This window comes from Apodemus sylvaticus, chromosome 1 (genome assembly GCF_947179515.1).
Source record: "Apodemus sylvaticus chromosome 1, mApoSyl1.1, whole genome shotgun sequence".
NCBI classification, from domain to species: Eukaryota; Metazoa; Chordata; class Mammalia; order Rodentia; family Muridae; genus Apodemus; species Apodemus sylvaticus.
The window spans coordinates 105,047,107-105,069,877 of record NC_067472.1 but is presented as its reverse complement, the minus strand read 5'-3'; the positions used below and the strand labels follow the sequence as shown (position 1 = coordinate 105,069,877).

Below are 22,771 nucleotides of genomic sequence, written 5' to 3'. Positions count from 1 at the left end.
AAAATTTCCATCCATCATTGGTTGAGTTGGAAAATACAGAAGTCATGGATACCAAAGGCCACCATTAAAGCTACAGGCTTATGTTTCTTTTTTAATTAATTTATTTATGTATTTTATGAATATGGGTGATTTTTCTGCATGTACATCTACACAACAGAAGAGAGAGTAGGACTCCATTGAACAGTTAGACAATTGTGGTCCACCATTCAGGTGCTGGAATTGAACTCAGGACCTCTGGAAGAGCAGCCAATGCTCTTAACTACTAAACCATTCCTCCAGCCCCTGAGTTTGTTTCAATGCTTTGCTCTAGCAAAACCCCAGTAGGCCCTGTCCTAACTTACCTGGCATGCCCCCAGGTAAGATCCTGTGGGTGTGCCCCAGATCAGTGGGAGGAACTCAGGCCATGGGAGAACTGGGCCTAAGACCAGGATCCAGTGCTGGGTGGGTGCTGAGCTGGGACTCTCTGTGTCTGAGGACTCACTTGGTTCAGCCTGCATTTAAGTCTAGACCCTAGGCCAGGTCTGGAACCCCACTGGGTAGGATTGTGTCCTGACATGGTCCCTTACCAACTCCCGTGGAGGCCCAGCACTCTCAGTTCTGTCTTCTCTGGGCTTGGGCCCTATTGTCCCACCTACCTGTGCTCAGGGAGGAAAAGGTGAGGGCCTCTTTGTCCCCTGGTGGGGCGGGTAGGAGAGTCTGAAAGGAATCTGGAGCCATGAACTGGCTGAAGGCCGCAGGGTTAGGTCTACCGAGGTCAGGCTTGCAGCCCAGTTCTATAGACAGACGAAGGGGCTTGAGATGCAGGGCCAGGCCTAGGAGAGAGGTAGCTTTGCTGAAGTGTTTGAGGTTAAGCAGCCAAGAGGAGAGGAATCTGGGAAATTGAGGCATACATGCTTTGGCGTCACACGGATAAAGGTCAAGTCCTAGCTGTATCAGTGACAGGCTGGGTAGCCTTAAGCAAGTGACTTTATTTCCCAGAGTATAGCGTCTGCAGAGACCGAGTTAGGAGCACCAGCTTCAAGAGGGACACTGAATTTGGAGCTCCAGTCTGCCCCCTCCCCCAACACACATACCTTCTCTGCCTCAGCACTTGCTCTGGGCACTTTCCCAAAACACAGCATCTGGGGCTCTGCCTACATTTACCTCCAAGCCTGCCCCCCTGGCCTCCTCTGCAGGTCTGTCCCGCACTCTACCCTGAGCACCCTTGGATGCCTGTCTACTTGCCTGTGCCCATCAAGGCTCCTCACTGGCCATAATTGGGCCCAAAATAGCACTTCCCCTTGCCACTTCCTGCAACCATCTTGTGGCTTAAGGACAGAGAGACAGAGAATTGGTGTTTGGCAAGCAGACAAACGAGGTGAAGGGCTCTCAGAGGTCAGTGGGGTGCACAAACCAAGAACGTGCCTGCAGGTACCAGTGAGCAGAGGCTAGGCCGGAGCTTGCTTTCTTATCCAGGTACCCCCCTTCCCTCCCCAGGCTCAGCTCAAGACCTCGACAGGGCCTTAGGCAGACTTCTGCTCTCCTGCCAAGCTCTCTAGACCTACAGACCAGTGTGCCGAGGCTCGCCCCAAGTGTGAGCCTTTTGCCTCTTCTCATCCTGAGACATTTCGTGACTTTTCTGACCATGAGAAACTTTCAAGCCTAGAGTCTGTTGTTTCCCTAGTGTCAATCTGGCCTTTTTGTGTGATCACTAGTAAGTCCTGGTCCCTAACTGTCATCTTCCTTATGAGACAGTCTAGCTACATCTTGACCTTTGTATCTAGCTCAAGACTCTGCAAGGGAATCTGCAGAAGCAGCTCCTTGAAGAGTCTTTGGCTCTGACTCACTCTGCTCTGGGATCCACTAGGAGTTACTTCTCAGAGAAGTCTGAATGTGAGACCTACATGTGGCTCTGGCCACTGGGCTCTTCCAGATACCTTGTGTGAGGACACACAAAGTATCTCTCCCACAAAGTATCAAGACCTGAGGGTGTGAATCTGACAGGTGAATGACCTTGAGGAAGAAGACACTGAGCCTCCACCTCAGTTTCCTTGTCAGAAAAGGAAATAGTGGTAACTTACAACCTTCCTGGACTGTTTTGAGGATCAGAGGAGCCCAGCTGTGGCTTTCAGCAGCAGGAAGCTGAGTTTACTGTTCCCTAGTATGTGAGACCTACAGCTCAGAGACATACCTCAGGGGGAGAATGCTTGTCTGGCGTGAGCATTGCACTGGGTTTGATTTCAGTGTTAAATAAAATCAGTTGTGGTGGCATGCATGTCTAATCCCAGCATTCAGGGCAGGAGGGAGGGTCAGACGTTCAAGGTCATCCTCAGCTACAGACACCGCCTCAAAAAGCAAAAAAGACATACAGCTGTGTCTCAACTGGATTCTCCAAGGTTTATTTTATTAAGCATGAATTCAACATTTTTCGAGCACTTCTTGTGTGAGTGCTACAGTAGGTCGGCCTGGGGAGGAAGCAGAGGCCACTCCCTGCCCTTGGAGCACCATCCTGGCTCCTTCCGCCCTTGATTCTGATCCCTAAACACCCCCTTCACCTGATCTGTGGTCATCATTGCACAAGAATCCACAGCCCGTCCCCAGAGCGCATAGCCAGGCTCGTTCCCTGAACACTTCCTCTGCGCCTACTAGTCACCAGGCATTTGGAACTCAAAAGCAAGTTGCATGACACAGCCTTGGCCACAAAGAAGCTTAAACTTCAGTAAGGATGTAAAATTAGCCAGGATGAATAGAGGGCGGCTGCCCTGGCTGCAGAAGAACCCCCAGAGTCTGGGGCTGGGCAAGAGGGGTGCTGCTTTCCTGGGAGGGGAGCAGCTGGGAACTCCTGTCACCAGGGCATCTGTTGCCCTGTGGGGGAGAAAACTGCATGCCAAATATACCCAGAAGTCTTCTCAGATCAGTTTTTTAGAAAGAGTCAGTATAGAAATCGGTGATGCAAAACTTGAGAAGGAGGAAGAGGCGTGTGAAATCCTGTGCTCAAGTACCAGCTGCCAGGCCGTGGGAGGGCTGTGGCAATGCAGCCACCAGATCCCGGGAGCTTGGGGGTCTGAGATCCTCAGCCCTACCTCAGGATACAGTGAAGGAGTTAAGATGTGAGGATAGTGAGAATGGGGGCGTGGCCTGACAGTGGAGAACATGGTCAAGGGAAAGTATGTCACTGTGTAACTGCAGTATGAGCAGTTGTTTAAAGTAGCTCGGGGGCGCCCGCCTCTGCCTCCCGTTCTATCCGCACAGGGGCCGTTCACACCAGGCTCTTACACCCCTCCTCGCAGGTTCCTGCTTCACAGCAAACACTGGTCCTGCTTCCCCTCTCCCACAATCGTGCCCTTTAAGGCAGTTCTCTATGATGCCTGGGAGAACCACACCCCATTGTGTCTCAAGCCTGGGCGGCCGTGGGTACAAGGATGGCTGTTGGGGTGATGGATGCCTCTCGGCCTTTATATATACATCCACTGAGCCATACACTGTGTCCTTTCTCATACAAGTGTTATATATCAGTGGCGTCCTATAAAAATACGGGTACCTGGGTCCTAGCTAAGGTTTTAACTTAATTGGCCTTCAGTGGGCCCGTGTCCCCACAGAACTATAATGAACAACCCAGGTTGTAATTTTTCCAGGAGCCTCCCTTGGGGATGAGTCCGGGGCCTGTTCCCTCAGGACCACCCTACTCACAGTAAACTGGCACAAGCTGAGTTGTCCCTGACCCAGAAGGGCACCTGTCCTCAGGCCAGCCCATGCCCAAGCAGGCTGTCTTCTCAGTAGCAGTGCAATGTCCCAGCCCTATTCCCAGTGAGGATGGTGCAGACCCAGCCCTGTGTATCTAGTCCTGAAAGGGAAGTCAGCTTTGGGTCTCTCTCAAGGGCAGAAATCCTGGAGTAGCAGAAATGGCTGAAGCGCTGAGGGTGACAGCCACTGTCGTGGGAGGGGCCTAAAGTGAGCCCTCACCTCTAGATCACAGACTCTGACTGCCAGCTCGGGTCTCCAGACTCGGGCGCCCTTTAGATTTAAGGGCCAGAAAGGAACCTCTTTGCATTCCAAGAACTATATTCACTAGCCGACCATCCTCTAAGGGGAGAAGAGGTTATCAGACCCCATCACTGAGAAGGAAACAACTCAGTCTGGTCACATGGCTGGTACCAGTCAAGATGCCAAACAGAAATTGTTCCGTGCGAAACCTGTGTTCATTCCGTTTCATCCTGACGTCTACACAAGCACAACCACCTCCTCACAAAAATGCTGCTAGCAAGCTCTCCTAACACATATCCTGTGGTGCTGAGGACTTCGCAGATCCAAGGGGCGCATGTTAGTAAAACACGCACTTACACGTTCTCCCTTTTTCTGTGTGTGTTACCATGTAGACCATTTTGTCTTGAAATGGAGAAGGGGGTCTCTCCAGGCAGCACTGGCTTACCTAGAACATGCTAGCTAGACCAGGCTGAGTTTGAATTCACAGAGATGCACTGGCCAGTGACTCCCAAGTGCTAGATAGGCATATACTGTCACAACTGCTCTAAGTTGGCTTTGAACTCAAGAACACCCTGTTTCAATTTTCCCACTTGCAAACCATACAGTTTGCCAACTGAACAATTCATGGCAAAACAGAATTTCTTGTATTGAAAAATTATTATTTTGTATGTATTTGTTTGTGGTCATATGCGTGCAAGTACCCCTGGAGGCCAGAAGAGGGTATTTGCTCCCTTGGGATTGGAGTTCTAGATGGCTGTGAGCTGCTGGGGATTGAGCCTGGGTCCTCTCGAAGAGTAGTCAGTGCAATTAACCACTAAATTATTATTGTTCCAGTCTAAGTAATTAAATTTTTAAGGCAGTCATTTGGGCTGAACTATGCAGAGATGAGGCATAACCTGCCCTCTGTTGTGAAGGCCACTTCAAGTCCCATGGGGACACCTTGGTGTGAGGGGCTTTGTCCCTAGAGAGGACAAAATTCTTTGCAGTCTAGTTTAATGACACATCTTGTTGGACCAGAACCAGCCAGACTTGGGTGGTAGTTCTGCGTCCTAGGAGCCTCAGACAGGAACGCTACTGGCCTGGCTCCGTGTCTGCTTCAGACTTCCCTGCCCAAACCTAGACTGACCTGGAAGCTCTAGACCGAAGCACTATTGACATGCATGTGAGTTGTAAGGAATTCTAATATTTAAAATCCCTTGGTTCTTCTAAGGAGACTGAAGCCCAGACACGGGCACTCTGCCCGTGACAGCACAGCAAGTCTGTGTCAACCCCATCACCCTGGGACTTCTTTATCTCCTCCCTTTGGCCCAATTGAGTCAGAGTCAGGGAGCCCTCATCCTTGGGGAGACAGTTGGCAGGAGGCCACCATGGCCCAAGGCCGGGGGAGCCATCATTTGGTGTTTCTATTTATTGACTCTTTAAATTTCATCATCTGAAGAGAGTTAATACATGGCTGTTTGGTAGCAAGAGAAACATCATCTAAGACCATAATGACCCACCCACCCCAAAGAAAAACAAAATCAAACAGAACAAACAAATCCTATCTGAAACCAGACCTTTGGAGTTGTAGCTGAAGCCAGGGGCTGAGCATCAGGGTGGCTCCCTGCAGCCTGGCCGTGAGGGACAGTCTTCTCAGCTGAACCGGTTATGTCTAGTCCCTCAACTCTGGGGGTGGGGTGGGGTGTCCTTCCTGAAGGGGCTGCCCTTGGCAGGTGGGTGTTTAGAGAGGGACTCGATTCAGTGGTCAGAGAAAGGGGACTCAGAGGTCCACCCACAAGGTGACCGACGTGCCAGTGCATGAGACATGGGGCAGGCGCTGGGGCTTACCCGGCTGTGAGGGCTGAGGGCCCTTTCCTCTTACCTGAGAAAGCCCTGTCCCAGACCTACCGATGTTCCCACAATAAGGAACCTCAGGCATCACCTTGGAAATGCTAAACTCAGGGAAGCTCCCCTGTGGGAGCAACTGAGCAAACTTTGCTTCTGGATTAGGATGGGCGGCCCCATCAGGGAGGGCTGGAGTTTATGTTAAGGGACAGTGTCTTAGTGCCCTGAACATGCAGAGTGAATGTGTGCTGAGTATCTCTCTCTCTCTCTCTCTCTCTCTCTGTGTGTGTGTGTGTGTGTGTGTGTGTGTGTGTGTGTAATGGGTGGGCATTGGTCCTTCCAGGACAGCTAGGTTAGGGTTCCAGGGTGGCCTCTCAGGCAGGAACAGGCTTTTCTCCTCCTGTCTTTTCCTCACATCATGTCCTGCCCCAGGTCACTGCATAAATAAGTGCTTTGGAAAGTATTCATCTAAAGGGTAACATAAATACTGTACATAGGAAAGGGTGCCGCCCTTAGCCTTCGCACTGCCCCAGAGAGCTCTCCACATATTGCACACGGCCTCCCCAGCCCCGTGGGGTCCAGGCCTGGCTGTGTCTTTGGTAGAAGCTTCAGGGACAGAGGTCCTGGGCAGCCCCCACATCTCCACCCTGCTCCCAAAGGGGAGCACTAGGGTAGTCAGTGGGTACGAGAGGCCTCGGCCTAGCTGGTGGCGGTCTACCAGGAATGCTTCCACAAAGATGAGACAGAGTCCACGTGGTATGCCCCTGCGTGGACACTCTGCAGACAGGTGGACAGCCGAGTCCTGAGCCACGGGGGCAGGCTCACACCCTCCACAGGAGCAGGTGGTTTGTGCTGTCGTCTCGGCCCACAGTCTCGCTGCTGCCGCCACCCCCGCTGCTGAGTCGGAAGTCCTCAGAGCCGTCACCACCACTGATGACCAGCATTTTAGGCCTGGCTGAGGCAGGGCCTCGGCGCCGAGGGGAGTCCCGGTGATCCAGGGATGGCAGCTTCTCAGGACCTGTGGAACAAGGAGGGCGATCACTGTCCTGTAACTGAACTTCTCCATCCCAGAAGATAACAAGACATACACTTCCTGTGGGGGCCCCACTTCCTGTTAACCAAGATTTTCCACATTGATGGAAAAGTCTACTTACGTGGCAGTCACACTTCTTAAGCCTGTGTGTGTATACAATGTACACACACGTGCATGTGTGCTGTGTGGTGCACACACATATTCATGTGGGTGTGTATCATACAGTGCACACGCAAGTGTGCGGAGGCCAGATGTCTATATTGGATAGATGTCTTCCTTCATCAATGTTTTGATCAATTGTTTGTTTTGAAACAGGATCTCCCTATGTAGTCCTGGCTAGCCTGGAGTTTGCTCCTTAGACCAGGCTGGCCTAGAGCTGGCAGAGGTCCACCTGCCTCGGCCTCCTGAGTGCTGGGACTAAAAGCTCTGTGCTGCCCCCTCAGCTTGCTACTGTTTTTGTGGGGTGAGGTTGTGGGATTAAGACAGGGTTTCTCTGTGTAGGCCTGGCTGTCCTGAAACTTGCTCTGTAGACCAGGCTGGCCTCCAACTCCCAAATCCTCCAGCTTCTGCTTCCTGAGCGCTGGGACTAAAGGTGTGTGTCATCACTGCCTGCTGCGTGGACCTACCTTATTTTATTAAAGAATTCTTATAGATTCATTTTGTGTGTGTGTGTGTGTGTGTGTGTGTACTGGAGAGCCACCTGATTTGAGTGTTGGGAACTGAACTTTGGCCTTTTTTTTTTTGAGACAGGGTCTCTCTGTGTAGCCTTGACTGTCCTAAACTCACTCTGTAGACCAGGCTGGCCTCAAAATCAAGAGATTCCTCTTGAGCACTGGGAGCAAAGGCATGTGCCAACACCACCTGGCTAGTAAACTTTCTCACTGTAAGTAGCAGGTGTCAGCCGGGCAGTGGTGGCACATGCTTTTAATCCCAGCACTTGGGAGGCAGAGGCAGGTGGATTTCTGAGTTCGAGGCCAGCCTGGACTACAGAGTGAGTTCCAGGACAGCCAGGGCTACACAGAGAAACCCTGTCTTGAAAAAACCAAATCCAAAAAACCAAAACAACAACAACAACAACAACAACAACAACAAAATGGCAGTGTCTCCTCTGGAGTGGAAAAAGCATCCACTCCAGAAGCTTTTAGCACAGCCACGGAGTGGAAAAGTCTCCGCATGTCCATTGCTCTGCATCAAGTCCCAAACAAAAACATAAGCCCAGAAAAGATAAAAAGAAAATAAACAAACAGTAACAGATGTACTAGACACACCACATATGCTCTGCGCGTAAGTGAATGTGCTATACTTGTGGCTGGCTGCACAGTAGGTCTGTTTATACCCAGACACATAAGTGGTTGACTCATTGCCAGTAAGATGGCCACAACATCCCTAGGTGAAAAGGGTTTTTCAGTCCCACTGGCCGAAATTCACTGTGCAGTTATAATCAAGAGGACCTTATACGTGCAACACTAATAAAGATGGAACGTGGCTAGGAAATTAATGTCATGCCTGATTAGAAAGCACAGGTTGGGGGTGTGGCGGCTGGAGACAGTTCAGTCTGTGAAGTGCTTGCCTGGCAAGCTGAGGACTTGCGTTCACGTCCCCGGCCCCCGTGTGAGAGCCTGGGGTGCAGAGGGCATTGTCTCTAAGTCCAGCACTGGGAGGCAGAGGCAGGAGGGTCCAGGGCTCAATGTTCACTCAGCCCAGCCTAATGGCTGAGCTCCAGGTCCAGTCAGACCCTGATCTATTTTTAGGAAAGGAGAAGGAGGAGGAGGAAGAGGAAAAGAGGAAAGAGGAGGGGGAGGAACAGAGGGAGGAGGAGGAGGAGGAGGAGGAGGAGGATCTAGAAAGATGGCTCAGCAGTTAAGAGCACTTGTTACTTTCCTAGAAGAACAAAGTTCGCCTGGCGGTGGTGGCGCACACCTTTGCTCCCAGCACTTGGGAGGCAGAGGTAGGTGGATTTCTGAGTTCAAGGCCAGCCTGGTCTACAGAGTGAGTTCCAGGATAGCCAGGGCTACTCAGAGAAACTCTGTCTCTAAAAAGAAAAAAGAAAAAAGACTACTGTAAACCCCAAGCAGGGCGCACCGGCAGCGGCCTGTCTCCCTCGGGTCTACGGAGGCTCTCTCTTTATTGCATCATGTTCTCTTGTCCTTGACTTACTCTTGTTTACTCATCATGGTTCTAAAAGCAACAGGCTATACGGTATATCTACAGTATATAGTATATATCAATCATATAGCACAGCCCCGTGGGCTTACACCATCTAGGTTTCTGTAAGTGATCTATGACGTACCCACAGCAGTGAATCATCCAAACACAGCTCTCAGAACATGAGCTGTAGCTAGGTGATGCGTAATTGCACCCAATGCCCTTTCCAGTTAACGTGCCTCAGCTCTTTTCTAGATCCACACAGGGCTCACGTCAGGCTCTACCGACTCCTGATCCCAGTCACTTCCTCTTGGGAACAAGGTTGCTTGTCTGATAAAAGCATTGTGACCTCTGAGAAGTAAGTACCTCATTTTCCTATTGTTTCGCCTTCTAATCCTACTTCCTGCTGTGTGTGTGTGTGTGTGTGAGTGTGTGTGTGTGTGTGAGTGTGTGTGCGCGCGCGGCGTGTGTGTGTGTGTGTGTGTGTGTGTGTGTGAGTGTGTAGTGTACATGCTATTCTCTATTCTCTTTTCTGGTGCTCTTTCTAGTTCCTGTTCTGGACATCACTTCCTGAGCCCATTTCCCGCCCTTACACCTCATTGCTAGCTCTGCCTTACTTCCTGATATGTTTAAGAAACACACACAACAGAATATAATTTCCATAAATATCTGTCTCTGATGAGCTTATAGCTCACTTCCTGACTCCTATGACACTTCCCTAGATAACAACTTCATACCCACGTACTCACTCACTCACACATGCACTCAGCACACGCACACGCGCACACACACACACACACACACACACACACATACACTCACTCATTCAGCACATGCGCACACACAAGAGCGCCCACACAGTTTCATTTGAGGGCTCTGCAGCCCATCTGGCAACAGGCTTCATTTCTAGCTCCGGCTTTCCCACCCTCCTGAAGCCTCCCCAGGCAGAGGCCCTGGATGGGAGAGACATGCGCAGACCTACCTGTGTCTGGGGGAGGTGGTGGGGTTGAACACAGAAGGTTGAAGCCGTCAGGCAGCTGGACTGCAGCCAGGAAGCGGACGTGGCCGGTGTGCCCCTGGCACAGGCCAGCCGGGCTGAGAGGGGCTCGTGGGCAGTTGACGGTGCTTGGGGAGGTGGGGATAGTCAGCACGACCCCAGCACTGGTGCCCACCCACAGCAGCTCCGCACACACCAACAGCGCTGTGATCCTCAGGCAGGCTGCCTTGTGCTGCCGGATGATGGCATCTGAGCCTGGGGGGCGGGGGGAGCGGCATCTTTGAGCCTGTGGGTCGACCCTGTCAAGGTCTCCCCCAGGATGGGAGTGGGAGGTCAGTACCTGCCAGCATCCTGTGCACAGGAGGGGTGACATCTACCTCCGCCAGCTGCTCGAAGGTGTCTGGATGATAGAGACAGACATGGGCACTGCCTTTCAAGGTCACCCACACGCCCAGGCTGGAGTCGACCATGCAAGCCACACTTCGGCTGGAATCCTGCCCCACATAGAATGTGTGCTGCGGGGAAGGACAGAGAACAGGGGTATCGGCAAGGAGACCAGGGGTATCGGCAAGCTGCCCAGGGTCCTCCTGCCAGAGCCCCACCCTTGCCCATCCCACACATAGCTCCCCACAAACTTCTCCAGATCCCAGCCTGGACTGAGAGCCCAGGCAGTCTTGGCCCTGGTTGATCAGTTTCAAAGCTTGCCCACTAAATCCTCCAGAAGTGAAAAGCAGTGGCCTTTCCCTACGACACGTGAGTGACTAAAGCTTGTGTGAGCCTAGGACCAGAGACTGGTCTCTCCCTGGATAGATAGGGAAGTGTTAGCTTAGGAGGACAGCCACCTCTAAGAAGGCCCACAGTCACACACCAGACTAGTCACAGAGCCAGGGCCCAGCCCCAGGCTCTACCCTTCAACTCAGTCAATGAAGCCCAAGAAAATCTGTGGCCCCTAGGTTCTGCCCAAGTAAATGAAGTAGGACCAGAGGCCTAGAGGGATGCTGACGTCAAGAAGGACCCTCTGTCCCACAAGGGCCCCAATACTGCACTGAGAGGATGCAGCAGGAACATAACTGAGGCGTTCTAACGTTTATGGGAACTTGCTATCTTCCTCACTAGCTAGAGTACAAATGAGGACCAGGGACAGGTAGAGACTGGCCTGGTAAGAGACAGGGCTCACTGAAAGGTCCTGACACCTAGGCTGGATGCTTCTCTGACCCTCTGGTCTTATCTCCCTCTCCTGTGACCCCCAGCTCACCCCAAATCACCAATTCTGTCCCCCACCCCCGCTACCTCCAGCTGCAATGTGTCAGGGCTCAGGACAAGGACCCGGTTCTGGCAGCCACACCACAGCCGTCCACCCACAGACACCATCTTGGTAATGGGGCTCCCATGAGAACCCAGGGTCATCGATTTGAAGTTCTGGGGATCCCAGAAACGCCCTGGAGAAGGAACGGGTTAAAGAAAACATAAAACAGAAATTTAGTGCCATCCTAATTTTAAGACTCAGTCTTCCCTGAAGAGATGTGGATGCTCCTGTTTATAAGAGAAGATATGGGGGCCTAGGAATTGCCCAAAGCCTCCTCTGGGTCTAGGCCTGTCGCTCCTTAGTTCCCATTTTCCTAGGGAGAGCTCAGTTACCACAGGGGTAAGGGTAGGTGTGTGAGCACATACCTGCTTCCCTTTGGTAGACTACAAGTTCTCCATTGGCCAGAGACACGAACACCTGGTTATTCAGATACCTGAGAAAAAGGGAGCAGTGAGATATTCCCAAAGGCCGAAATGGGCAGGCTGGGGCCAAGGGGATCAGCCACGGGCGCAACGGCTCTGGCACTGAAGAGATCACCCTTTGTGTGTTCATCTTCTACTCTCCAAGCTGGGGAAACCCGAGGCCGAGAAGCCACACTGACACACCCATGCTAACAGTTTGGAAGACGCACAGTTGGCCTAGGTCCAGGCCTCTGTTCTGCATCTTCTTCAGAAAGCGGGGGGAGGGGGGGCAGAAGAGCTGGGCCAGAGGAATGAAGGCAGCCCATATGCTGGGTGGGAAGGGCGACCCAGGGCCTTACAGGATGCAGGTCACGGAGGCAGCGTGCTGGAGCTTCATGCTGTTCCTGCGGTCACGGATGCTATCAGAGGACTGGTAGACGTGGACACTGTGGGTTAGGGGAGCGTCTGTGACAAGTGGTCAAATCTACCAGCCCCAGGTGTCATCCCCTCACCTACCTCCCTTCCCCTCCACCAGGTACTGACACAGGCACTAGTTCTCTTGGGTTTGAGGCCCTCTGGTATCCTGAGCTGGCAGGACCCCCGAGGCAAGACCCAAGCCCCACACCCCCACTTTTCCTGTAGGACTCCCCTGCCCCTACCAGCCGTCCTCAGTTCCCAGCCACACGGAACTCTGATAGGCCTCAGGGTCCACGCTCAACAGGTCCTCAAGGCTTCCCCTTGTGAAGGAGCCACGGCTGGAGCGGCGAAGGGCTCTTCCATCCATCGGGCTGGCACCACAGGGACCGCCTGGCCCAAAGGAGCCCGAGAGTGACAGGAAGCCAGGCTCCTGCTCTTCCTCGGAGCTGGTTGTCTCTGCAGTGGCCTCTTTGGAGCTTGGGGTCTCTTCATCTGAAGGGACAAAGATCTCTATCCCTATTCCCCTCCGCCGAGCAGAGATCCAACATCTTTCTAGGCCTCAGTGTGTCCCCCCTGGCCACATCCCCCCAACCCTAGTCCCTGTACCCACTAAGGCCTTTCCCCTGCTCACCCTCAGCACTCACTCCAGGTTCCCAGTCCTTGCCTGGCTATCTTAAGTCCAGCCACATCTAGATGGAGGGACTGGCCACTCTACCCAATACCCATCTTCCTTAACTATGCTCCAAGGTCTCCGGGACCCCACGTGTCTGCCCTGCTGCCTTCTGAGTCTTCATCTTCCCGTACCCCACTTGGTAGACGCTAACGCCTAGTGAACCGCCTCCCGCCTCCACCTCCACCGGTGTCTCCTCACTCACCCTCCTCCCACCTCACCCCCACTCACTGCCAAAGCTGGAGGAGATGGTAGATTGGCTGGCTTGGCTCTGAAGCGTCCCGGAGGGGCTGGGGGAGGACTCATCATCAGAGTCGCTGTCAAAGGGCACCAACTCAGGCTGGGGGTCACCCTTGGCAGGGCCTGGATCCATTTCCAGGCCAGATCCTGAGATGGAAATGTGTAGGCAAGGCTGAGGCCCTGGCTCGGCCAGCGTCGCTGCTTCCTCCTCAGCTGTGGCCTCAACATCCAGATCTGGCCCAGTGGACTCCAGTGTGGTCTCTGGGGGGTTCCTCAAGGGCTCTGGCTGCTCTCTAGAGACAAAGGGACAAGAACAAGGGATGCCACTAGGAGGCGCCCGAGATAGCACCCGAATCCGACCTCGCCCACAGACAGCCCACCTCCCAGCCCCGCCCACCACCACCGGGTCGGTTTGTACTGGGCCAAAGGCTAGAGGCATCATAGGGTCGCCACCAGAGCCTTACCGCGGGCAGCGTGGCTGCAGGCCTGGCACCGCTCCGATACAGAGAATGCGGGCAGAGCAAACAGCGATGCAGGCCTCCACGTCTGGTTCCGCCCTCAAGCTTAGCAGGCACACCTGACCTACGTAGCCGTCACTGTTGCACACCCATACCTCTGGTGCTGGCTCTGGGCAGCTGCTGAAGGTGGGGGCAGCACACGAAAACTGGGGGAAACCCCAATGGACAAGGAAAGATGAATGAAAGAACTATGTCAGCACCACCCCGAGCAGAACAGAGGGGCGGCAGGTTTGCATGCATCTCTACACCACGTTACACGTCAGTCATCTCTACACCACGTTACACGTCAGTCAAATGCACAATGCCCAATACAATAGTCGCCCAAACCTGTATGCACACATACGTGTACTCTGAATAGGACCATGAATGTATGCATTTAATTAATATGTGATTGGTATTATTGGTTAGGTATGAAAACTCATACAGGTGTATGAACTAGACTTCAAGTCTACAGCCTCTGCACATATGCACATGCCCGTCCTTACAAGCCACACATGCAATGTGCACATGAATAAACTCTGACACGGAGTAATCACAATGTTTAAAATACATGTGTGACATGGTACACAAAACAAAAGCTCATACCCATGTAGCTTTGACTAGACACATCTACAAGCGCACACACACCTGCATGCCACTGCGGGTTTTCATGATAGGGATGGCCTTGAGGAACTCGGGGTCTAGACAGTTCTTACTGGATGCTGTAGTAGAGGAGACAGGGCAAAAGGAGATACACCCCGCTTAGCACCTTACTCTGGCTCTGCTCCCCCCTCCCCCCTCCGGTCTCCCTAGGGAGGGCCCGGTGCCAGCTCTGCTAGAATGAGGTCAGGGATTTCTCCGTTTGTGTTTGGCCTCAGTTTTCCTTTCTGTACAATGAGTAGCTCTGGATCTCTAAGCTATGGACTTAATAACTTTGCAGGACTCAGCTGAGTCTACACTGAGGAAGAGGAAGGTCCTGGGTGTGCAGGCCTACACTGGGGTCCTGGTCCTAAAATGACTCTGTCCAGGAGTGCCTTCCCTGCCAGGGAGAAGCTGGGAGCCAGAGCTAGTGCCCAGCCTGCAGTTTCACTGTGGAAGTCTCAGTGCACACCTCAAGACACCAGCATGAACCCCCGCTCACCCAGCTTCCTCTTGGCCTCATCAAAGGCCTGCTCAAAGCCCAGGCGGGCATCGGGGTGGGGAAACTCAAAGATGTAGGAGTCGGTGCCCTCGGGCCGGGTGGCACACAGCTCCAGCTTGGTGGGCGGGAAGGCCAGGGAGTAGCACAGCGCCTGCTTTTCTGACAGGTCCCGGTGCATGGCGGCTGAGAGATCCTTCAACGCATCATCCAGGCTCTGTGGGGAAAGAGCCCAGGCCTCAGGCCAAGGTTTCACCACATGGGGACCTGCATGGAGGGGACCTGTCTCTCCCCTCAGACAGTGGAAGGCAGCCTCCTTCTGCCACAGACAGGGCTGGGCCTCTCTCTCTCTCAGATGTCTCTTCCTTCAGACTCTGGACCTGTCACTTTCCTTAAGTGGGAGCAAGACTATAATTTTCCCCTTCACATAAGTGACAGGACCAACTGCTCCCTCAGGCAAAAGCCAAGACCGACTTTCCCTCAGACAAGGTCAGGGGACGTCCCAGCCAACACTGCCTCAGCTCAGGGCACAGACCTGGTGGGGGAAGCCGAGGCTCTCCGAGAGCTTGCTCATTTGGCTCAGGGTTGCCAGGTCTTCATCCAGGCGGCTGATGGCCTTCTGGATGGTCTCCCGATTGGTGGCTTGAGATGCCCCTGGCGAGGACAGAGGAAAGCCATGGACACATAAAGCAAGGTCAAGCTTGGACAGACACACTTCCCTGACTGAACAGCCTTCAGCCAAACGTGGGATGGGTCTGACAAATGGAGAGCTTCCAGACCCAAGCTCTCAGAAACAAGGTTAACAGGCAGCTTTCAGAAAAAAAACAGGCCTGGGAGGAGTGGCCTGGGAGGAGGGGCCTGGGCCTGGTTCAGAGCCACATGGCACGTTGGAGAGTTCATTGAGGCACTAAGAGGATGATCTGCATGGATGCGTGGATTTGGTTGCATGGAAACTAACCCAGTTCATGAAAAATGAGTCCCCAAAGCAGAAGAACCTACAGCCAGACAGCCAGGCAGCCTCAGGAAACCCAACAGCAGAACCCTCTGACAGACTGCAGCCAGCCTCACCCTTGATGATGTCTGTGTCTTCCAGTGGCAGCTTCCACAGCAGCTTGTATTTGCTGGCTGTATCAATGACGCTGGCTGCTGTGTACCTGTGGGTAGCCAATGGGTGCTCTGGCTGGGGCAGGGAGTAGAGCCCGCGGGACATCAACGGCTCTCCTGCCTGCACCACCCAGCCCCACCCTGGCCACTCACAGGCTCATGGAGCTGCGCCTCAGGGAGCCCGACTTCCGTTTCAGGGTGGTGCAGACAAGGAGGTCTGTGAACAGGAAGAGGGATCGGTCCTTCTTGCCTCCAATGGCCTTCTGTGGGGTCCAAAGCAGCATTCAGGCTGAGTGCACAGTCTAGAGGCCGACCTACGCTACCCTGGTGCCCCCAGGACAGCAAGTCCAAGGGAGGGGTAAGGGCTCCCCCATTTTTTGGGGGTCAGGATTCATGCAGGGCTCCCACTGTAGTGGTGGTTGGGGAGCAGGAAGCCGAGGGCTGCAGACACCAGAGAGTGAACTTGGGTGGGTTGAAGGTACGTGGGGGAAGCACCAATGGGAAACTCCTTACCACTTCAATAACCATCTCTTGCCTCAGGAACCGCCGCAGGGGGGCCTGGAGCTGGAGAGTAGGAGAAACAAGGGGTCTTAAAAACTAGTTACTAGCCGGAATCCCAGCACTTGGGAGGCAGAGGCAGGCGGATTTCTGAGTTCGAGGCCAGCCTGGTCTACAGAGTGAGTTCCAGGACAGCCAGGGCTACACAGAGAAACCCTGTCTCGATAAAACTAAAAAAAAAAAAAAAAAAAAAAAAAAAAAAACTAGTTACTAGTCCATTAACCCTGCAGCGATCGGTTGGCCCACTTTAAGGACAAGGTCAGCCAGAGCAACATCCTGTCCTCTCTTGCGTTGCTGTGCTGCCTGGCCAGGGACACAAGGTCAGCCAGAGGAGGAGGAGGACACAGAAGGGTGGGTGGGGCACTGTGGTCATAGAAGCAAGCAGACCATAGACCTGGACGTGGATGGCCACAATCCGGGTGACAGACAGGGCGGGATAGGGCACGGCAGGGTGGGGCACGTACGTCCTCCATGCCCTCAATGTGGGCTTCGATCTCCTGCAGCACACGGGCATGCCGCTCCGCCTCCTCCGCACTCCGCACGCCCTTGTTGATGCGCTCGGCCACCTGCTTGATGTTCCGCTGAGCGTCCAGCAGCAGTGGGTGGTCTGGATGGTCTTCCGGTGTGTGCTTCAGAAGGTCCTGGGGCAGGAGGGGGACGCTGAAGTGACTGCTGGAGCATGGGACTATGGTACAGGCATCATGGAGTCTGAGAACAGACATGCTCCGCCTCCAGGCCTCCCTGTCCAATCAGCCCATGCCTACCTTCACCAGAAGCTCATAGCGTGGGATTCTCTGCACAGGCTTTATCATGAGGTCGGACAGCGCCTGCTTTTCCTTATTCTCACGCATGCTTTGCTGAAACCCAAGATGGAGTGGAGGGAGTTCCCACATGAGGAATGACCGTAAGGAAGAGACACGCTCCTAGGCGAGTCCCTCCACGCGAGCTCAAGGGCAGAGGCTGACACCCTTGCTACAGCACTTGCACAGTGCTCCAGTCAAGAGCTCCTAGGGTGCCCAGAGCTAGCCTGACGGGAAGTTAACTTTACCCCTACCCTAGTCCACCTACCTCCAAGAACTTGAGAAAGGCTGGCCTGGCCTCCTTAGCTACACGCACAGCATCCTTTGCGTTGAGGAAGTTATCAATATAGGCCGAATAGATGTTCACCAAGACGTCTTTGGAGAACTGTGGGAGAGGAGGCAGTTAGGCAGGCTCCGGTGTCCCTCGCCTTCACCCTGTCCTAGCTTCTGTCTATTTAGCTTGAAATGGTCAGGCAGGTCTTCTCTGTCTTTCTCGAAATATGCACGTGTTGCATGTATGACATGTGACTGAATAAGCAGGTGTGTGTATATATACATGTGCACACATACATATACATGTACCTAGATGTGTGAGCAGGTGTGTGTGTATATACGTTCACACATACACATACATGTATCTAGATGTGTGAGCAGGTGTGTGTGTATATACATTCACACATACACATACATGTACCTAGATGTGTGATTAGGTGTGTGTATATATACGTGCACACATACACATATATGTACCTAGATGTGTGATTAGGTGTGTGTATATATACACGTGCACACATACACATACATGTACCTAGATGTGTGAGCAGGTGGGTGTATATATGTTCACACATACACATACATGTACCTAGATGTGTGAGCAGGTGTGTGTATATATACATGCACACATACACATGCATGTACCTAGATGTGTGAGCAGGTGTGTGTGTATATATACGTTCACACATACACATACATGTACCTAGATGTGTAAGGAGGTGTGTGTATATACGTTCACACATACACATACATGTACCTAGATGTGTGAGCAGGTGTGTGTGTGTATATACGTTCACACATACACATACATGTACCTAGATGTGTAAGGAGGTGTGTGTGTATATACGTTCACACATACACATACATGTACCTAGATGTGTGAGCAGGTGTGTATATATACGTGCACACATACACATACATGTACCTAGATGTGTGAGCAGGTGGGTGTATATATGTTCACACATACACATACATGTACCTAGATGTGTGAGCAGGTGGGTGTATATATGTTCACACATACACATACATGTACCTAGATGTGTGAGCAGGTGTGTGTATATATACGTGCACACATACACATACATGTACCTAGATGTGTGAGCAGGTGTGTGTATATATACGTGCACACATACACATACATGTACCTAGATGTGTGAGCAGGTGTGTGTATATATACACATGCACACATACATGTACCTAGATGTGTGAGCAGGTGTGTGTATATATGTTCACACATACACATACATGTACCTAGATGTGTGCTGAGCCCAGACCTGTTTTCTGATTTTTTGTTTTCACTTCCAGACAATCCATCTCTGGGTCTCCAAGCCCATGAAGCCAGCGAGTGAACAGACCCAGTCTAGCTGCCTGGACTCTATCACGCAGCTCATTCCTCCACGAGACACACCCCTCTCAGCCCAATCAAGCCTCCCTTGGCACTGAGCTGCAGCCTGCTTTTATGCACTGTGCCTGCTGCCTGACTCGGGGACTTTCTCCTGGCAGAATGAAGCCTGGCTCAGGACAGGGTTCACGCCGGTGGCTGATCCTGCTGGTTGGCTGGGGGCTTTCCTTCAAGGGAGGGCAACTGGGTTCCTGTCTTAGCTGCACCAGAGGCAGGCTAAGATACAGATCTCAGAGTGCCTGATTCTCTAAGGTGCCAAGTGTTCCTGTCTCTGGACAGGCCAGGGCTGAGCCTGAGGAGATGAGGGGAACCGTTCTCTTGGCAGGGCCTGTCTCTGGTGGAGCCCCTCAGCCCACAGGCAGCACCCAGGTCCAGACGGAGGCTGAGCTTAAGTGACAGAGGGTAAAGGTGACAGCTCTCAATCCCACCTGGTGGCAAGGACAGACTACAGCCTACGTAGGTTAAGGCCCAATCTACCTCATTGTGAGCACATTTACACAGGCTCACAGCCCGAAGGAGAGAGGTGATTTTTGTTAGTTTGTTTAAAGATAGGGGTTCACTATGTATCCCTGACTGGCTTTAAACTTGCTATAGGGACCATTTCTTCTTTTTGGCTCATGACATTTTCTGGACGTATTCTTAACAGCTTTGCTTTTGTAAGTATGTGGCTCTAAGTTAACAATTTGAGTTTTGCTAAGATTTATCAGTCATTGTCAAGAATTCTTGGGAATTCAAAAATGTAACTTAAAAGTTTTCCAAGTATAATTAAACTTACATAAATAAATAAATAAATAAATAAATAAATAAATAAATAAATGCCAGTTTAGGAAGAAGCAGCACATCATGTTTGCAGGAGTTTAAGAAAAAGAATTGTTTTGTTTATTTGTAGGTTTTTGAGACAGTGTTTCTCTGTGTAGCCCTGGCTGTCTTAGAACTCCTGCAATCCAGGCTGGCCTCAAACTGTGAGATCCACCTGCCTCTGCCTCCCAAGTACTGGGATTAAAGACAAGGATCACCACCACCCAGCTTTGTTGGTCTTTTTCTTGGTTTGTTTTAAAGTTTTGTTTGTTTGTTTGTTTGTTTATTGTAAGTGCACTGTGGCTATCTTCAGACACACCAGAAGAGGGCATCAGATCCTATTACAGATGGTTGTGATCCACCATGTGGTTGCTGGGATTTGAACTCAGGACCTCTGGAAGAGCAGTAAGCCATCTCTCCAGCCCTTGTTTTGTTTTAAACTTCGCTTTTGTGGTTCTTTCGGAATTCGGAGCCACCACTGAAGGACGGTGAGAGGCTCACGGGATGCTGTGACCCCCGGGAGGAGGAGTGTGACAGGTGACCTGCAAGGCCAGGGCCCTAGGATAGACACTATGCAGGCTAATACCCAGCCCGCAAAAAGTGCCAGAGGTATGGCCCATGGTTATTAAGAAAGGAGCCAGACCGCGGCGAGCATCAACGTCACACCCATCTGACCGTGCGGTCCAGGTCAGCGGCAGTGCCAGCTCCCCGGGGCAGCCGGGTCCCAGCCAAGGCCTAGGCTGCGGCTCCCAGGGCAGGGACACTCACCGACTGGACGAGCAGGGCTCCCACCTTCTGCTGGGCGTGCCACGTCTGCACGCAGTGCCGCACCTGCTCCAGGAACTGCTCATGGTGCTCCAGCAGCTCGGGGATCTGGTCGAAGATCTCATCCACCAGAGACGGGTCACACAGCAAGGAGTTCTCCGGCTGCTTCAGAGGCTGCATGTAGCCCTGGAGGACGCACAAGGTCGGTCCCTCCCTCCAGGGGCACCCTCACCCCACCCGCACAGCCTCCAGGGGCACCCTCACCCCACCCGCACAGGTCTCAGCACAGGGAATCACCTGGGCCTGCCACTCAGTGGCTTGCCATCGTGCCTCCCCGATTAGACCAGGTTAGACCAGGAGCTCAGCAGTGGGAGGAAGACTCTGTCCCCCGAATGCTACCTTTCATATGCTTAGCTCAGGGCTTTGTCAAAGGAGAAGGGCACAGGTGGATTCACGAAAAGATCTTGGGAAAGCAAGAAGACGGGCAGAGTGGGATGCTTTCCAGGAGAGAGCGCCACCTGTTAACTCAGTCACTATTTACTGAGTTTGCCAGGCAGTGCTTTAGGAGCTAGAAGACAGCAGTGAATAAGAAAGACCCAAAGATAGACACAACGTAATCTCAGTACTCAGGAGACTGAGGCAGGAGGATCTCCACAAGTTCAAGGCCAGCCTGGGCTACATAGTGAGACCTTTTCTCAAAAAATTAGCCAATGAGAAGATCTAACACAGCTTACATCTAGCCAAATGAATCACACAAAAAACAAAATCATGTTTCACCAAATCTAAGATATACTGTTATTTTTAGTTACCTTCTAGGGAAAAAAATCTGATGCCAATTAATTTATGACATGCTACCTACTATACAACAAACTCTGATGATCAAATTCATCATGAGAAGGCCTTCTTGGGTTCTATGTTAAAGCAGCGGTAGGCAGGACACTGGAAGCTAACTCTGAAATTACTGGAGGCTTGTACTAAAGACCAATTTAAAGTTTTTTTGTATCTCCTGGGCAGTCTGTGACTAAAACTTCTGTTTTTCACCACAAATGTACATTTGGTGGCATTTCCTAAGCATCAACAGCATGCTCCTCGCTGGCATTTGCGCGGCGAGACTGCCCTCTACTGGCTCATGATGCAACTGCAAGCCAAAAAATGAAGGGCTTTCCTGAAAGACATATGTGATGTTACATTTATAAAATAACATTTATATTAAACATTTTTTTAAAAATCTGGCTTGTTTTGTAAAACATGCTTGAAGAAGTCAAAGCTGAACCAAATACTCTTGGCTGGCTGAAGAGTCTGAAAAGGCTCAGGGTGACTGGGGTAGCTAGCAACTGGCCGCATACAGGGCTCTCTGGCCAGGACTAGCCAGAACCTTGACCGGTCAGGGTCTGTGCTTCCCTCAGAGCAAAAGTGACATCATTCACCTCTGGGTCACCAGGCAGAGGAGCAGGCACATCGTAGGAGCCACGAAGCCCCACACCAGAGAGCCAGAAGCTGAGCAGGGGGCACACAAGCCATGGAAGAAATAAACAAGTTAATCCACAGGGCACCAGAAGGGAGAAAGAACTCGGGAGAAAGGCTGCTTTAAAAGGGCAGCATCTTAGCTGAAAATATTGGGGTTCAAGACAGGACTCAAGGATGAGGTGAAACCCAGGAAAAGAGTATATATAGAGTTATGGGCTGGGTTCAAATCCCACCTCTTTCTGGCTGCTAATCTTGGTATGTGATTCCTTCGTTATTTTGTTTGTTTTTATCTGAGCTGGCACACACACACACACCAACACACATACACACACAAACAGCAACATATACACACCCCCAACACACACACACACACACACACACACACACGTACTGGCAGTACTGTGAGATGCCACACCCATCTCTCTTAAGATATGCATTTGGGACAGGTACTATCATGATCCCCACTCTACAACCAGGGCAGGTGAGGCACAACTGGGCCCATGATCTGCTCCAGGTTACATAGCAGACCAAGAAGTGCAGCTAAGTTTGAGCACTAGAGTCAGGCTCCAGATCCCGGGAGGGACCCGTCTCCCGTCCACGCTCCTGGGCTGTGAACCCCCAGCCCTCGGGTTCAGGTTACACTCTCCCCTCCCACCCAGAAATCTCAATTTGGTGCCATCAACTCCAGGCCTGTTTGCCTCATAGAGCACAGAGGATCCTGGTTCCAGGCCTGTCTGCGCTGAGCTCCATGGCTTCTCCTCCCTGCTGATGGGCGTGAGAGGCACACCACCATCTTTCCATCTTCACTTCGGAAAATACATCAACAGCCTCATTTTGCCAGAGAAACCAAGGCTTAGAGAAGTGAAGAAACTCAAACTCCGTCCCCAGTAGGAGACAAGCGACTCAAAGCCTGTCTGTCTGTCTGTCTGTCTGTCTGTCTGTCTGACTGACCTGCCTCCAGCTCTCACCAGGG

At 52.1% G+C, this 22,771-nt stretch overlaps 1 protein-coding gene across 1 annotated transcript in view; it reads right to left on the bottom strand.

Moving 5' to 3' along the window:
• Positions 1-5,356: 5,356 nt before the first annotated feature.
• Positions 5,357-22,771, bottom strand: part of Arhgef17 (Rho guanine nucleotide exchange factor 17) — a 58,302-nt gene continuing 40,887 nt past the window's right edge. The window contains exons 3-21 of the mRNA XM_052157396.1: positions 20,335-20,517; positions 17,362-17,478; positions 17,058-17,150; positions 16,758-16,934; positions 16,249-16,299; positions 15,889-15,998; positions 15,700-15,785; positions 15,167-15,285; positions 14,635-14,848; positions 14,142-14,215; positions 13,461-13,660; positions 12,988-13,289; positions 12,329-12,578; positions 12,029-12,115; positions 11,634-11,701; positions 11,253-11,401; positions 10,303-10,477; positions 9,948-10,217; positions 5,357-6,805 (exon numbers count right to left, since the gene is read on the bottom strand). Of these exons, the coding sequence (XP_052013356.1) occupies positions 6,609-6,805; positions 9,948-10,217; positions 10,303-10,477; positions 11,253-11,401; positions 11,634-11,701; positions 12,029-12,115; positions 12,329-12,578; positions 12,988-13,289; positions 13,461-13,660; positions 14,142-14,215; positions 14,635-14,848; positions 15,167-15,285; positions 15,700-15,785; positions 15,889-15,998; positions 16,249-16,299; positions 16,758-16,934; positions 17,058-17,150; positions 17,362-17,478; positions 20,335-20,517 (2,922 nt within the window). The 3' untranslated portion in view covers positions 5,357-6,608. The remainder of the gene's footprint in view (positions 6,806-9,947; positions 10,218-10,302; positions 10,478-11,252; positions 11,402-11,633; positions 11,702-12,028; positions 12,116-12,328; positions 12,579-12,987; positions 13,290-13,460; positions 13,661-14,141; positions 14,216-14,634; positions 14,849-15,166; positions 15,286-15,699; positions 15,786-15,888; positions 15,999-16,248; positions 16,300-16,757; positions 16,935-17,057; positions 17,151-17,361; positions 17,479-20,334; positions 20,518-22,771) is intronic.